Source organism: Aplidium turbinatum, chromosome 3 (assembly GCF_918807975.1).
Source record: "Aplidium turbinatum chromosome 3, kaAplTurb1.1, whole genome shotgun sequence".
Classification (NCBI taxonomy): Eukaryota; Metazoa; Chordata; class Ascidiacea; order Aplousobranchia; family Polyclinidae; genus Aplidium; species Aplidium turbinatum.
In genome coordinates, this window is record NC_137474.1 from 3,750,104 (window position 1) to 3,763,901 (window position 13,798).

General features: G+C 38.0%; 1 protein-coding gene across 2 annotated transcripts; it reads left to right on the forward strand.

Annotated features, from left to right (window-relative positions):
* Nucleotides 1–295: 295 nt before the first annotated feature.
* Nucleotides 296–8,236, forward strand: LOC145766316 (uncharacterized). 2 transcript variants are annotated; one of them, XM_082577998.1, is made up of 4 exons: nt 296–458; nt 1,185–1,225; nt 1,973–2,169; nt 6,351–8,236. In XM_082577998.1, exons 1-4 carry the CDS (start codon nt 362–364, stop codon nt 6,442–6,444), a joined length of 429 nt encoding a protein of 142 aa, XP_082434124.1. In that variant the 5' UTR covers nt 296–361; the 3' UTR covers nt 6,445–8,236. The 2 variants fall into 2 exon arrangements, with proteins under 2 accessions (XP_082434124.1, XP_082434125.1); XM_082577999.1 differs by having other exon boundaries at nt 5,681–8,234.
* The last annotated feature ends 5,562 nt before the right edge of the window (nt 8,237–13,798 follow it).

Consider the following 13,798-nt stretch of genomic DNA (forward strand, 5'->3'; position numbering starts at 1 on the left):
GGCACCGGTTCGACATCGCTCAAGAGCATGCACCTGTGTCTTTAGCAGGACACTTAAAGGCATGCCTGAAGGCGGACATGAAGATTGGCTTCCTTGCCTTCCCGTCCACTTAATCTAAATCTTCAACCACCAGGTCTAAGCCTGGATACAACAAAAAAAAAAGAATCTGTGCAAACTTACTAAGAATGTCATCACTCCTGCCAGCTTTTAGATGTGTTGCTGTTTATAGCTGCTGATTTTGTTTGATGCTTTAGTTGGTTTATATAATATCTTGTTTACAACTTCCTCAGTTTTGTATATGTAAACAATAAACATAGTGTATTGAATCAATATACATACCTTTTATTGCAAAAAGTAGGTTATGTCTGCAGCAATACGTCGTGTATTACTTAAATGGGATTCAAAAGTTCAGTCACTTTTATCACCTTCCTTGAAATCTAAATGGAATCACCCAGCAGGTATGTCTAAAAGGCAACACCATAACTGAATAATTACGTTAAAATAACCCTGGGTTTGTGAACATTAAGTTTAAATAAATAAATTCAACTTTTAAGAAAAGCTGTTTTCAAAACTGGTAGGTATAGTCTAATTCATCATTGTTTAAATTGTCAGATTGCTTTATTTGTCACAATTTTGTTTGTTCTGGTTACATATATAATTCATAATAAGCTTGACCTGTTTGCATATTTTGTTAGTTTTCCTAATTTGTCTATTCTAATCTCCTTGAGGTGACGAATTAGGCGAATTTTACTATACATAGCGTACAAGATAATTTTAAATGGATAAACATATACATCTTGCAAAATACATGTTTAGGTTTCATTCATATGTTTTAAATTGTAAATGATGGATAGTTATGCTTCGTAAAGCTATCACTTTATGAAATAATGACTAATAAATGATAAACCGAAAATGTGTTCATTGAATGTGGTGGATGGTAGGCTAGGATTGTAATTGAATATATATATTGAAAAAACAGTTTTGATAGTTAGATTTTGTCATTAGTATAGTAATCTTATTTGAAAAAATGTTATTGTGTTTAATGAAATGGCCAAAGAAATTCTCTGAAATCTTTCACTTTGTCTGTTTGCTTTCAAAAAGTTATTTTTTGTTTTGTGAAAAGGTTATAGTTATAAAACACCAAAGTAAACTTGCATGTTTCAAGTCAATGTGTTGATGATTAGGTCCAAAAACAATACATTTTTGGTGCCCGGTCTGCAAATGGGTGAGTGTTTTACTTTGACTAAGTTTATAAAGATATGATACAGAATTTAGCACAACTTTTTATATCAGTACTATCAACATAAAATATATTGCTAAAATATGTATCGACTAATCATCATCATGTGCCATTTTCGAGCCGAAGGTTGGCTGTCAATTGTTTCCACATGTCACTTCCTTTTTCTATTCATTTTGCTTCTCTGATGCTTGATAAGTCAGCCTGGCACTGTTTTACATCATCTCCTCAAGTTAGTTTCTTTCTTTCCCTACACCTCTTTCCACTGATGTTGTGTGTAGTTACAGCTGCAAGTTGCAAGCCATCCCGATAGCTCAATTGGTGAGCATGTCACTTCTGGAACAAAGAGATTTCATGATCAATAGCGGCGCTGGTTCGACTCTTGAGGTGTGCGTTTGAGCAACGCACGTTAAGGAAAGCTCTCCATTCAGCGGCATCTAATAGATGGAATAATTCCCCAGCAACAAGACTTCAACAATCGGAAACTTCACTCTGTCAATCTTGGTGACCGAGCCTGCATCAGTGATTCAAAGCCTCTACAAGTATATATGCGAAACTGCCTGGATTAAGCTCTGCAAGAAGTTTTCCCAGTCCGAGGATAAAAGTTCAATCAATCAATCAATTGGTGGTGAATTTTCTTAACTTTTTTGTGTTTGTGTTAGATTTGTTTTGAAAAATGCATGAAATTTCTCATTGATTACCAAGTTCCAATTTTTATTTTTATTTCTATATCAGGGTCTTGTATTTGCTGGAATGTCCGATTTCGCAAGGCCAGTTGAGAGTCTAAGTTTAAATCAGTCCCTGTCACTTGCTGTCACTGGCACCATTTGGGCACGGTACTGCCTGGTCATCATACCTAAAAACTATTTTTTGTGTTCATGCAATGTTTTCTTGGGTTTAACTGGAATATTGCAGACAGCACGTGTTTTAAAGTAAGTATACTGTGTTAACTTTTGATGCTAAGTAATATGCTCTTCAAATAAAGCGGTTGTGCTGCGGAATGGCCCGTTTTGGCTAGTCCGATTTGACTAGTCCGATTCAGCTAGTCTGATTCGGTTAGTTCCCTATTCGGGTACAGTCTTTCTCGGCTAGTTCCCTATTTGCCAAATTTTTGAAAATCTAACCATAATCCTTCTGTAATCCAACAACATCCTTTCGTAAATCTAACGAACCAGCCGAAAAAGACTGCAGCCGAATCGGACTAGCCGAATCGGACTAGCCGATTAGGACCAGCCGAATCGGACTAGCCGAATAGTAGCAGACCCTTGTGCTGGGACTGTAGATGTGCTTGAAGTGGATCACTGTGCAAACAGGATGTTTTAAATCGCTTCAATTTTAATGTTGCCTATGTGTTGATGAAACGTTACATCATCGTTAATTATTTCTAACCATCACAACGAAAAACAATATAGTAGCCTATCCTATACTAAACCTAGCAGAGCTCTAGAGAAAGGTAGAAGCGAAAAGTCCCAATCTCCAATCCCCTAATTTAATTTACAGGGTGGCCCAACAAAGTGTGGACAAATAAAAGTTAGGTTTTTTCAATTGTATGAAGGCCAATAAAAATGACTCGTATATCTAACAAAAGAGAAATGTATTGTTTTTACTAACACCCAGAGTTATTCAACATATCCACCTTTCTTCTTGATAACCTGACAAGGGATCTTGATAATGAGACAGGGGATCACCTGATAACACGTGGCACACACATTTTCAGCATCAATTTCTGCCCAAGATTTGGTCAGTTTTTGCTTCAGAATGTTCTACACTTGGCTGGGATACAGCACAGGACTTCTGCTCCAAGAAAATACAATATTAGTACCGTACATATCCCAAAGTCCATTGGATTTAAATCGGAAGAAGATGGAGGCCATATTTACTTGGGCCAAAACGACTTGAAATTGTCTTTGCACCAGTCCTGGACCAATCTCTGTGAGAGGTTGGACGGTTGGTCCATCCTGCTGAAGTGTAATTCCTTCATTTCCAGTGACTTTCCTCACCCAAGGAACAACTTCATTCTTTAACATCTTCAAATAAACAATAAACATGTTGGTTGATTTTGACACCAGCCTCAATGAAAATCAAAGTGGTTTTGAGACCTGTGGACGCAACCCACCATTACCGTTATCGAAGCTGGTTTTTGCCTCCTAAATGAAATTGGACGTTCAACAGGCACTGAATCTTTAGATTTAATCTAAACTCGATTATTTTTGCTGTTATGTATGGCTTGAACGGTGAATAATTTCTCATCAGTCCAGAAAACGTCTACTTGCGTGCCTTCAACGAGCTGATTCAGAAGAATATCTTTCAAACCTCTTCTTCTTTGTGGTATCAGAGAGACGTTGTTGTTTGGTAATTTTGTAGGGTTTGAACTCAAGATCTCTTAGCTGTTTAACATGTGTTTCTTTAGCAAGTTTTTGTTGCTCTTTCCATGATTTCGTTGCAACGTTTCTCTAATGTTCTTAATGAGTTTTTTGGTTCTTACGGACCTTTCTGGGATGCTCCTGACCTTTGGTAGGCAGCTACCAGAGATGTACGTATGCGCCGCATACTTGCGGCGTAGACTTTTTGTTTGGGCTAACGCTTGCGGCCACATTTTTTTGGATAGTATGCGCTTGAGGCTGCGCCGTAAAGTTTTCGCGGTTTTTTAGCGCATAGCGTCAACGCATACTTTTTAATGTCTTAGTTGTTGTTTGCAATTTTTTTCCGTCAAACTGCGAAATATTGACGTCTTGCAATTGCTCATTGTTCTAGTGTTGTGTCACAGTGTCATCTATTGTTCAGTCAGCTGGAGTTTGTTTGTATGTCGCACTACTGCCTTTGACGCTAGAGTCCCACGTGGAGACTGAAGTCTTGCAGAAAAAAGAAAGAATTAGTTAAAACAACTTAGGCCTACTGAGAAATTAGTAAATTACGGGTCAGAACAGGAATGTCATGTAAGCAAACAAGTAGGTAGGTTGGTAATGTCGCTCCATGTAAAATGTAAACAATGACTTGGCTTCGTAGTGTGAAGTTTTTTTAGTCAAGCAGTGTTGAAGGCGTTTGTAAGCAATTGTGAGCACTTTAATTTATATTAGTTAAGTCTTGCATTTTGGGGCAAATTAGAAACTTCTCAGGCAATGAGCAGTGCAGCCAATGTATCTGAACAAACTCAAATATTTGGTCTCCGACCGTGATTGCTTGCATGATGTTGTACTCTGTATGTTATATGTAGTACATTATTTTGCCTTGGCCGATTATTCTTGTTGTAGGCTATGTAGCGTAGTAATGTGTAGGCCTACATAGAGTAGGCTATCAAGCTAAGGTAATTTTTACTTGACAATTTATACATTCTGTTGCGTAAGTATGTAATAAATTAATATAGGCTATGTTTTGTAACTTGATGAGCAGTTTAGCAAAACATGCATCCAAGGGCCAATTGTGAGAGGCTTTTGAGTAGCCTACTGCTAATAACACTAGTAATGCTAACTATCCCTGAATGCTAATAACAAAGAGTTGTGCAGTTCAGAATCTAAACTTGCTTGTGTCTGGCAGTTTTGTCTTCCATACAGGTTTGGACGGTTGTTTACTGATGCGGATTCCATACTCGCCAGCGCCACACATCCGAATTACAGGCTTTCGCGGTGGCTCAATTGGTTGCCTGATGTCAATCCAGTGGAAATTCGAAAAATGGCCACTCGCCATATATCAAAGTTGTTAAAGGACCATTAACCGTGGCCGCTTTTCCAACGAAAGATCTCCAAAATACTTTTTTTCGCTACAACACGCCAATACCTTCCAGTGCTGCGGTGGAAAGAATGTTTTCAATGGGCAAAGACATATTGAAACCAAAACGCAGCAAAATGTCAGATGAACACTTTCAGATGCTTGTGTTTCTTCGTGGAAATTCAAAATAAAACTTGTTTGTTTCGAGTGGTTTATACCGTGTGAATGTTTGGCACCTAGCAAACAAAATGAGTTTGCGCTAGTGTAGGCTATGCGCTAACGCTGACGCCGCCAACTTTTTGTACAAGTTGCGTTGACGCATGCGGCGTATAGTTTTTCGAACGTGTGCGTTTGCGCTGACGGCGTCAATATTTTTTGTATGCGCGTACATCACTGGCAGCTACCAGTCTCTCTGAACCTTTTTACTGCCTTGTATACACCAGAACGCCTCACAATCCCTTTAAAGACCTTTAAAATCGTAGCAGGTGATAGCCCCTTATGTGCGTTTCAATAATCTTATTTAAAATTTCAATATCATAATCTGAATAAATACAAACAACTTAGTATACACTCGAGAAATGTGTTTAAGTTTAATATGGAGTTTAGTCCACACTTCGCTGGGCCACCCCTGTAACTGTGTTGTTCGCTGTGCTAAATGTCGGATAATAACACTCTGTGGTGTTAAAGTGTGTTTTTTGTTACAATTTTTTGATAGATAAAATATTCTTATACTTTTAGATACAAATCGAATCATCCTGAAGAGGCTGCCAATGAAACTACATAGAAATTACAGACTCTACTGTTATTTTTTACCACTAATTTATGATACAATTTTTTTATTGACATCCATTGTAAAAAGTAACTCGTTGGGTTGGTGCATTAATTATAATTCAGGGGTTCCCAACCTGGGGGGCGTGGCCCCCTAGTGGGCCATAAGCCTTTTTCAAGGGGGCCATGGAAAAATTTGAAAAATAATAATTTTTTTAATTTATCATCTCCAAGTCCACTCCAACACTATATAACAAAAGAAATAAATTAAAATTTAATAGAAATACTAATACATTTTGCCTAAATCTTCATGAAATGGTCTTTACCGGTTACTGTATAAACAAGTTTTTTAATTAAAATGACGTTTCTTAATCTTTTCAAAAGGTTGAAACAAATAGGGGGGCCATTGAGTTTTCAAAATTTTCAAAGGGGGCCACCATGTAAAAAAGGTTGGAAACCCCTGAATTATATGATAATGAATGTTTTTTAAAAAATTTTTTTTAGTCTTTGTGCTTGTGTAGTTTAAAATAACATATGTTGTGCTTCATGGTCTAGTCTATGCACCATTCTGTTGAAATTATTGTGAGTCTTACATCAGAAAAATGCAAAATATGTTGTTTTATATCATTTGTACTTCCAGTTTCATCCGGATTAGGCGAAGATCCGGATTAACCGAATCCGGATTAACCGAGTTCTACTGTAGTTCGACAAAGTGCATTCTCTGCCGAAATTGAAATCGTTGGAAAGTAAGACACCTTGCTTGTGTAAAGTCTTACCGTCTTAGTTTTCTTTCAGTGACACAATCAAATCTACAGATACGTTGCGGTTCTGTTACATCGTATTAGCATCATAAGGCCTCCTCTTTCAGAGCCTCCTCTTTTAACAAATTCAGAGACTTGCTGACCATGCTTTAAAAAGTTTTGTAAATTATGATTCGCGGCACTGCCTCCTCAAGGCTCAATTGTGTGTCAAAGGCCTATTTGCATTGCTCTTAAATAATAATGCATTGTATTTTTAGCGTATTTCTTAAATTGTTATTTTTGTGCACTGTCACATTGTCAAAGAGGGCTCGAAGAATGAAGATATATTGCAGAAAACGCTCCCTGTTTTTTTCAACCTTACAAATGTGTTAGTTCTTGTATTCGTTTGCTAGTGGTTGATTCAGCTTGAAGTAGTGCGGAGGAGGGTCGCTAGTCCTCATATCCGTTGGTCGTCAGCGTATGCTCACATTCTATGAATGGAGACAAAGGACCAGATGAACTTCAATTCGCTTTTAATCCCAATTCATACACAACATGAATTTGTTGTATATCCAGATTTCGAGCATTTAGCATTCTTCAGTACAACTTTTGAATTGCGAATGAACAACACTACAAATGAACTGGTATTTATAGCGAAAAAGGTTCCACGTTGACAGCGATGGCATCGCAAAACAACGTCAATCACTGCCAACGTGGAGCAAACAATTTGTACAGTGGCGAAACGGTTGAACGAACAATGGATAAAGGCCTACGAATAAAATTAACACGTGGAGAAACTTGCGTTAACAATATCGACGTGGAATTTCATTGCGCTAGTTTAACGTCTTTGCGGACCAGTATAAACTGTAATTTAATGCATATAGCAAACCTCGAGAAAGACGATAAGAGCTAGGAGGCGTATCCACTGAAAGTTACCTTAAACAAGAAATTACAAGAACAACAATTTGCGCTACTACCGTGTTGTCCCTTTGTACGGCCAAGGACGACGAAGATTGTTGATTCCTTTTTTTCGACTTCTTGCTCTTCTTAGCCATTAGGAAAAGCGACTTGAGGCGTCCTTTGTCCAATTGCCTCGCAGACAGGAAATGCGAGCGGGTTTGCGAGAATTTCTAATGCCGTTTAGGACAGCCGTGGGTCACCGTACAGGTTCCTCGCTTGACTTCACTTAGCATACGGGACAGTGTGCTTTACACACGTCTAGAGGGGGGCGTCGTCAGCGTATGCTCAAATTCTATGAATGGAGACAAAGGACCAGATGAACTTCAATTCGCTTTTAATTTCAATTCATACACAACATGAATTTGTTGTATATCCGGATTTTCGAGCATTCTTCAGTACAACTTTTGAATTGCGAATGAACAACGCTACAAATGAACTGGTATTTATAGCGAAAAAGGTTCCACGTTGACAGCGATGGCATCGCAAAACCAACGTCAATCACTGCCAACGTGGAGCAAACAATTTGGATTGCCGAGTGTGTGAACATGCGAGAGTGTGAGCTTCCGATGTTGGGGTGCTCAGCGAAGGCAAGTCGACTCTCGTGTTCTATCAGAAACAACTTAGGTTTGTGGTACGTAACGAAGTACAGCAAAATCCCGAAAACGGATTTAGCTGCTTCGTGTCACGTAGCTCGTGTTCATTTAGGGAATGTTCAAATATTACCTAACGCCTTCGAGGGGGAGGGGGGGTTTATGCAAAGCGTTACGTTAGCGTCACATCGGGGGGAGGGGGTTCAAGCAAAACGTTACGTAACGCTTTCGAGTACGGAATGGTAGTTTTTTGTGCTGAATTCGTAGTGAAAAAGCGTTACATGGGGGAGGGGGGGATTGAAAAAAGCGTTACGTTGGCGTTACATGGGGGAGGAGGGTCAAAAATTTGGAAAAAAAGCGTTACGTAATATTTGAACGTTCCCTTACGTAGCGTGTGTCTGCTTGTTGTTGTCATTCGTTTTGGCCACTTACTATTAAAATGAAGCAGACTCCTGGCAAAGCAAGTACATTCAGGTTTCACGCGGTTGGAAGAAAACCGAATATAAATTTTGTTAAAGTAAAATTGATCAACGTAGAGTAATTTCAGATTAAGGAAGGAGCAGTGGTCTCCACCCCTTTGGCGACATTAGTTTGGATCAAGAGTTTTAATGAATATTGCCTGCAGTGTTGCGAGGTGACACGAAGACGGGCCTTTGGCAGGAATGGAAAACTTTTCAAGTGTAATGATTAATAAACTTTGTTCATGGTGCAACGTGTGTTGTCCACTTGCTGAGTCATCAGACATATTTTTGTGGTAAATGCACAATTCAGTTGATATCTGGTTTTGTTGCTTCCTTTTCTGATTATTTTCGGGACCTGTTATTTGTAGCCTGTCTTTCCTCCAGACTTTGGGACGTGCGACCTACCACATCCCGACTCTCGCCGTGGCAGCCTAGGCTACTGAAATTGGTGAATAATACTGTAATTTATAGTAGACAAGCAGCCTTTATTTACGAAACAGTAAATTCGTAGTGAAGAAGATAATTTGACTACAAAAAACATTGGTTACCACCAGTAACAGTTTTTTGAAGTGTTCTATTCAAATTTTCTGAAAACAGTAAGATTGTGGCTTAGCCTGCTCGATATACAACCATTTGCTACGTTGTTGAAGCACTGTAGGCCTTTCCACATATCTGCCGGATGAAGAATGAAAGAGTTCCTCCATTGATCTTCTCTACTAGTTGTGATAGGCTAACTGCTGTCTACCAGGAAAGTAGGACACTGACTCCAGAGGTGCTCTGACGACATCTTCTTTGCCGCATAGTCTTCAGTTGGAACTGTTTATCAAACCTGTAAGGCAGGGGTCACCAACCTTTTTTGCATGCTGGCCACTTTCGCACTAAGGAGAGCTGTGGCGGGCCGCACTAAAAAAATTTTAGGTAGGTTGACTCTTATGCTAGAAAAGAACAAATTTCGTACCCAGTATCCAGCGTTACATGTTGTTAATATTTGTCTTAGAATACCGCAGCAACACAATTAGTCGAACAACGCTACTGCCAGGCCAAGCTCCTTTAACAACACTTTTGACTTCTTTAACAATGTTTAATAAACGAGGCCTGTTTTGCGCACTTAAGGTAGACTGGGGTAAGAAGCCCCCCTTAAGCAAAAACACGCACCAATCTTCACCTTGACTATGTACTGAATTATCCACCACGTTAACATAAAGGCACAATGCAACTAAATAAATTGTCCATAAAAGCAAAGACGAAATTTTTGAACGAAGCACAAAATATGACAAAATTAAAAAATATTGAAAGGAGCGTTTTACCCCTGCGCTGGGGCAAAAAGCCTATGGGGTAGGCGTTTTACCCCATCAAGCTTTATGGGCCAGAAATGATCTCAAACAGAGAAATAGTTTGTTGTGACGTTGCCAGTTTAAGTAAGTTAGGCCTAAATGTAATATACAGTAACAATGTTCACATTATGCTCCCTACCAAAACCTAACGTTTGCCAACTTTAGAGCTCATGTTTCATTATTTCCAGGCTAAAAAAACAAGAAAATATTTTATTTCTATGCTGATATCCATGGCTGATATCTTTATGATTTAAATGCATTCAGAATTCGACATATCTAGACATTTTGCAGAAAGTTATTTGTAACTTACTGAAAAGATACCTAATCTAACAAACATCAGCACTGTATGTCTACATAATATGCTATGTAGCCTACAATAAATTTAAAAATATTGTTGAACTAAAATTCATCATCTGAGCTGCAGTTTTGGCAGACATAAACACGTTCACCAGGGGTGCATTCTTCATGTGCCCAATGCTTACACATGCTGCACTGCATCCACTTTTCTCCTGGCCTACTGTTAGAAAACGGCTCCCCATCAACGTTTAATTCTCTTTTGCTTTCTTTTAGCTGCCCTATTCATGGACATTGGACACAGTCTTCTTTTGGTTTCTTGAAAGTTTGCTAGTAGCAAGTTTCTTTTCCTGTAACATCTTTTTCTCAAGAGAAGATGTGATTAATTGTGCTTGCTCTGATGTAGGCTACGTTTTCGTTTGGGCTTAGCACTCGATGTGGCATGCGTGGGTGTGCACAGCTTAAAAAGAACACGTTTTGCTCTTACAATGTCTTCTCTTATAGAATCAGTTGATGAAGTTGACGACATATTATGATGAAAAGTTGAATCAGTAGGCCTACCATGTTGGCTTTCCAAGAACCCTTTATTTTGCTGTCTTCCCAAGGACTTATCACTTTGCTGCTTTTCCTGGAACCCTTCACTTGGCTGCTTTTCTTGAGACTCATCAATTTGCTACTTTTCGGAGGACTCATCACTTTGTTGTTGGTTTATCAGAGACCCATCACTGTGCTGTTTTTCCTGGAACCTTCACTTATAGCTGCTTTTCTTGAGACTGTGTAATGGCTACATTTTGTGTATAGGCTACAGTGTGGTGGTAGGGTAACGATATCAATGCCGTAAAATGGGGTGACTTTGTACACTTTTTGCGAATTTCTGTTTACCTTAAAAAACTCTTAGCCTAAGTGATGAGAATAAAAGTTAGCATTAAAAATACCTCTCAAGTAGCCTATTAAGTATTATACCTTCTTAAGTAAGTATTATACCTCTCAAGTTACCATTAAAAATACCCTATGGGTCTTTCCAATAGAAATGTGATTACTTTGAAAAAACAAATTGAAAAGTACCTTTTTTTCATTTAAATGGTCTGTTCAAAGTCATCCGGCAATGGGGAGTCTTTGAACGAACCTAGAAAACGACTGAATTTCAAAGTTTAACTGGCAAAGGCTGGCTTTAAAGTACTGAATACAGTGAAGTTATTCCCCAGTAGCCTAACAATTGCTCTGTTCAAGTACATTATTTGAATGCAATTCTTTTATTTATTTTTACTATTAGGTGACGGTGTATCGAAAATAGCAAAGAACAAACCTATCAGGCACACAACGTTGATATTTAGTTAAACAAGGCAGAAACACTGAGCATTTGAGCAACTAAATATCAACCTTAATTCAATATTTAACTTCTGATGTTGTGCAATGTACCGCATTGACAGAACGTAGCGACTATAACAACCTAATATCGGTGTTAAATCAACGTCACCAAAACAGAAAGTTTTCTCAATTTACAAATATACCGGTATGCTAAGAAAATTTGAACGTCAGGGTCAACGCGTTTTAATGAATTTTGAACGATAATTCCTTGTCGTGTGCATGTTGAGAAAGCAATAGGACCACACACATAAAAAAAAATAGGAAGACGATGCATCTTGCAGTATAGGTTATCTATCGTAATCGATATATTTTGCTTTTGCAATATGTTAGAGAAAAAATGTCGAGAATTTCCCGCCATGGCAACCATAGCTTCCAACAAAAAATAGAAATTTGTGAAAAGATACAATAAAACGCTAAAGTTTGCCTTTGGATTAATCCACGTGTCTGTTCAATCTCACCCCAGGGTATGTTCAAAGTCACCCCATCAAAGTTTTTTCGCTGCCATATAAAAATGGGACTTGCAACAAAAGTTTCAATTGTGGCTTCATAATAATGACCAAAAACGTGATGCAGAATTTTAATATAAACGGTGTACCTTAATCGTATTCACAACAAAAATATAGATTTTTCGAATGTACAAATTACAGCTCAATTGATGTCTTTGCGTTTACATCAATTGGTGAAAACCAAAATAAGTTGGACACCTCTTACATTTTCTCAAGATAGTAGACAACCTAACTAATACCCACGAGTAACAAAAGTTAAAAAATTTTAAAAAGAAAAAAAAGTACAAGATAGTTAGTTAAAGGTATAAAATCTTTCAAAGTCACCCCAGATTTCAAAGTCACCCCATTTTACGGTGCCATTTTCTTATGAAAACTTTACAGCTTTAAGCGTTTTATGGCTACGATCTCCATCCAGAATAATAATGCGTCTTCTTTTGATGGTTTAGCGATTGCACAAAAGTGATTCAACCATGTCATGAAGCTGTCTTCGACAGTCTATTTACTCTTAGTGCAATGTTCAATTGCTCCAGGAGGTTTGTTATTCATAAGAGAATCTGCCATGCGCTTTCGCGTAAATATGAACATGGGTGGTATGTAAGAGCCAGCTGCATTAGTTGCACAAATGGCTGTGACAGTTCTTCCTCTTTCTCCACTCGTTATTATCCCCACTCCTCTTGATCATTTTGTCGCAATTATTTTGGTTGGCTTATAAACATTCGATATGCCAGTATCATCCATGTTCCACACAATTAAGGGGTAAAAAGCCTACCATAGGCGTTTTACCCAAATGGCATATTCTCCATGGTAGGCTTTTTACCCCAATGGCATATGCTTTAAATTTTTAAAGTTTTTTTACTACCACAAAAACTTGGATAAAACTATCGTTAACTAGCTATAGCGAGGCGAGTGGTTTCATCAGAATATTCATCGCCAAGCAAGATTTGGTGTTGTCACTTCGCTTCACAAATGATATCTTGCAATTAACAATTTCAGCAAACAAGGAAATGTTTGACACATCGCAATACAGGCAACAATAGTAACCTGCAAACATCAGCGAAAAATAGGTTCCAATAACAGTGAAAAAGACACTATGAAACAAACGTTTGTGGAAATCACCGAAAAATCGTAATTCATGAACAGTCTTTTCTCTAAAAAAGCAATGAGTTGGTTTTTCATCCTTTTTGTGAGAGTCTATAAAACCGTCTTTCTTTTATTATAGACAACTGTCACATGCGGTGTGTAGTGTTTCGTCATAGAAACCATTGTTACGTTTCACTAGCCTATCGTTGGTACTAGAGAGAGAGAGAAACCTTTTATTTTGTCTGTTGCGACAATAGTACGGTACAATTATACACAATACGAATAAAATAGTACCATAGCTATCTAAATACCACAACAGACAGGAAGCAGCGAAAGACTATATCAGTCATCGAGTCAGCTGCTTCCCAGTTCTTAATGTGACAAATGTCAAGCATCGGCAAATTACGTTGAAACAAGATAGGCTGATGTTCAATAATATTAATGAAAGAAAAGAAATCATGTGCTGCTGCGATCCTCAAGTGAAGTCCTGAGGTTTTATTCAAATATAAACTTTATTCCGGGTGATTAAAAATAGGAAAAACTTTTGAAATCAATAAACTCTTGTAGCAAGGGCGTTTAAACTTCAGTGCAACCAAGAAAAGTTCAAGCCAATAAATAGTACAAGGCTACGAGTAAAAACATTTTCAGTAACAGTAGCCTATTACAATACAAAAATAATCACAGTTTAAAAAAAGGTATAGGCCTATTGTTCTGTCATAAAAGAAATGGCTGAGTGACTCTCAGTGTGAGCTGTT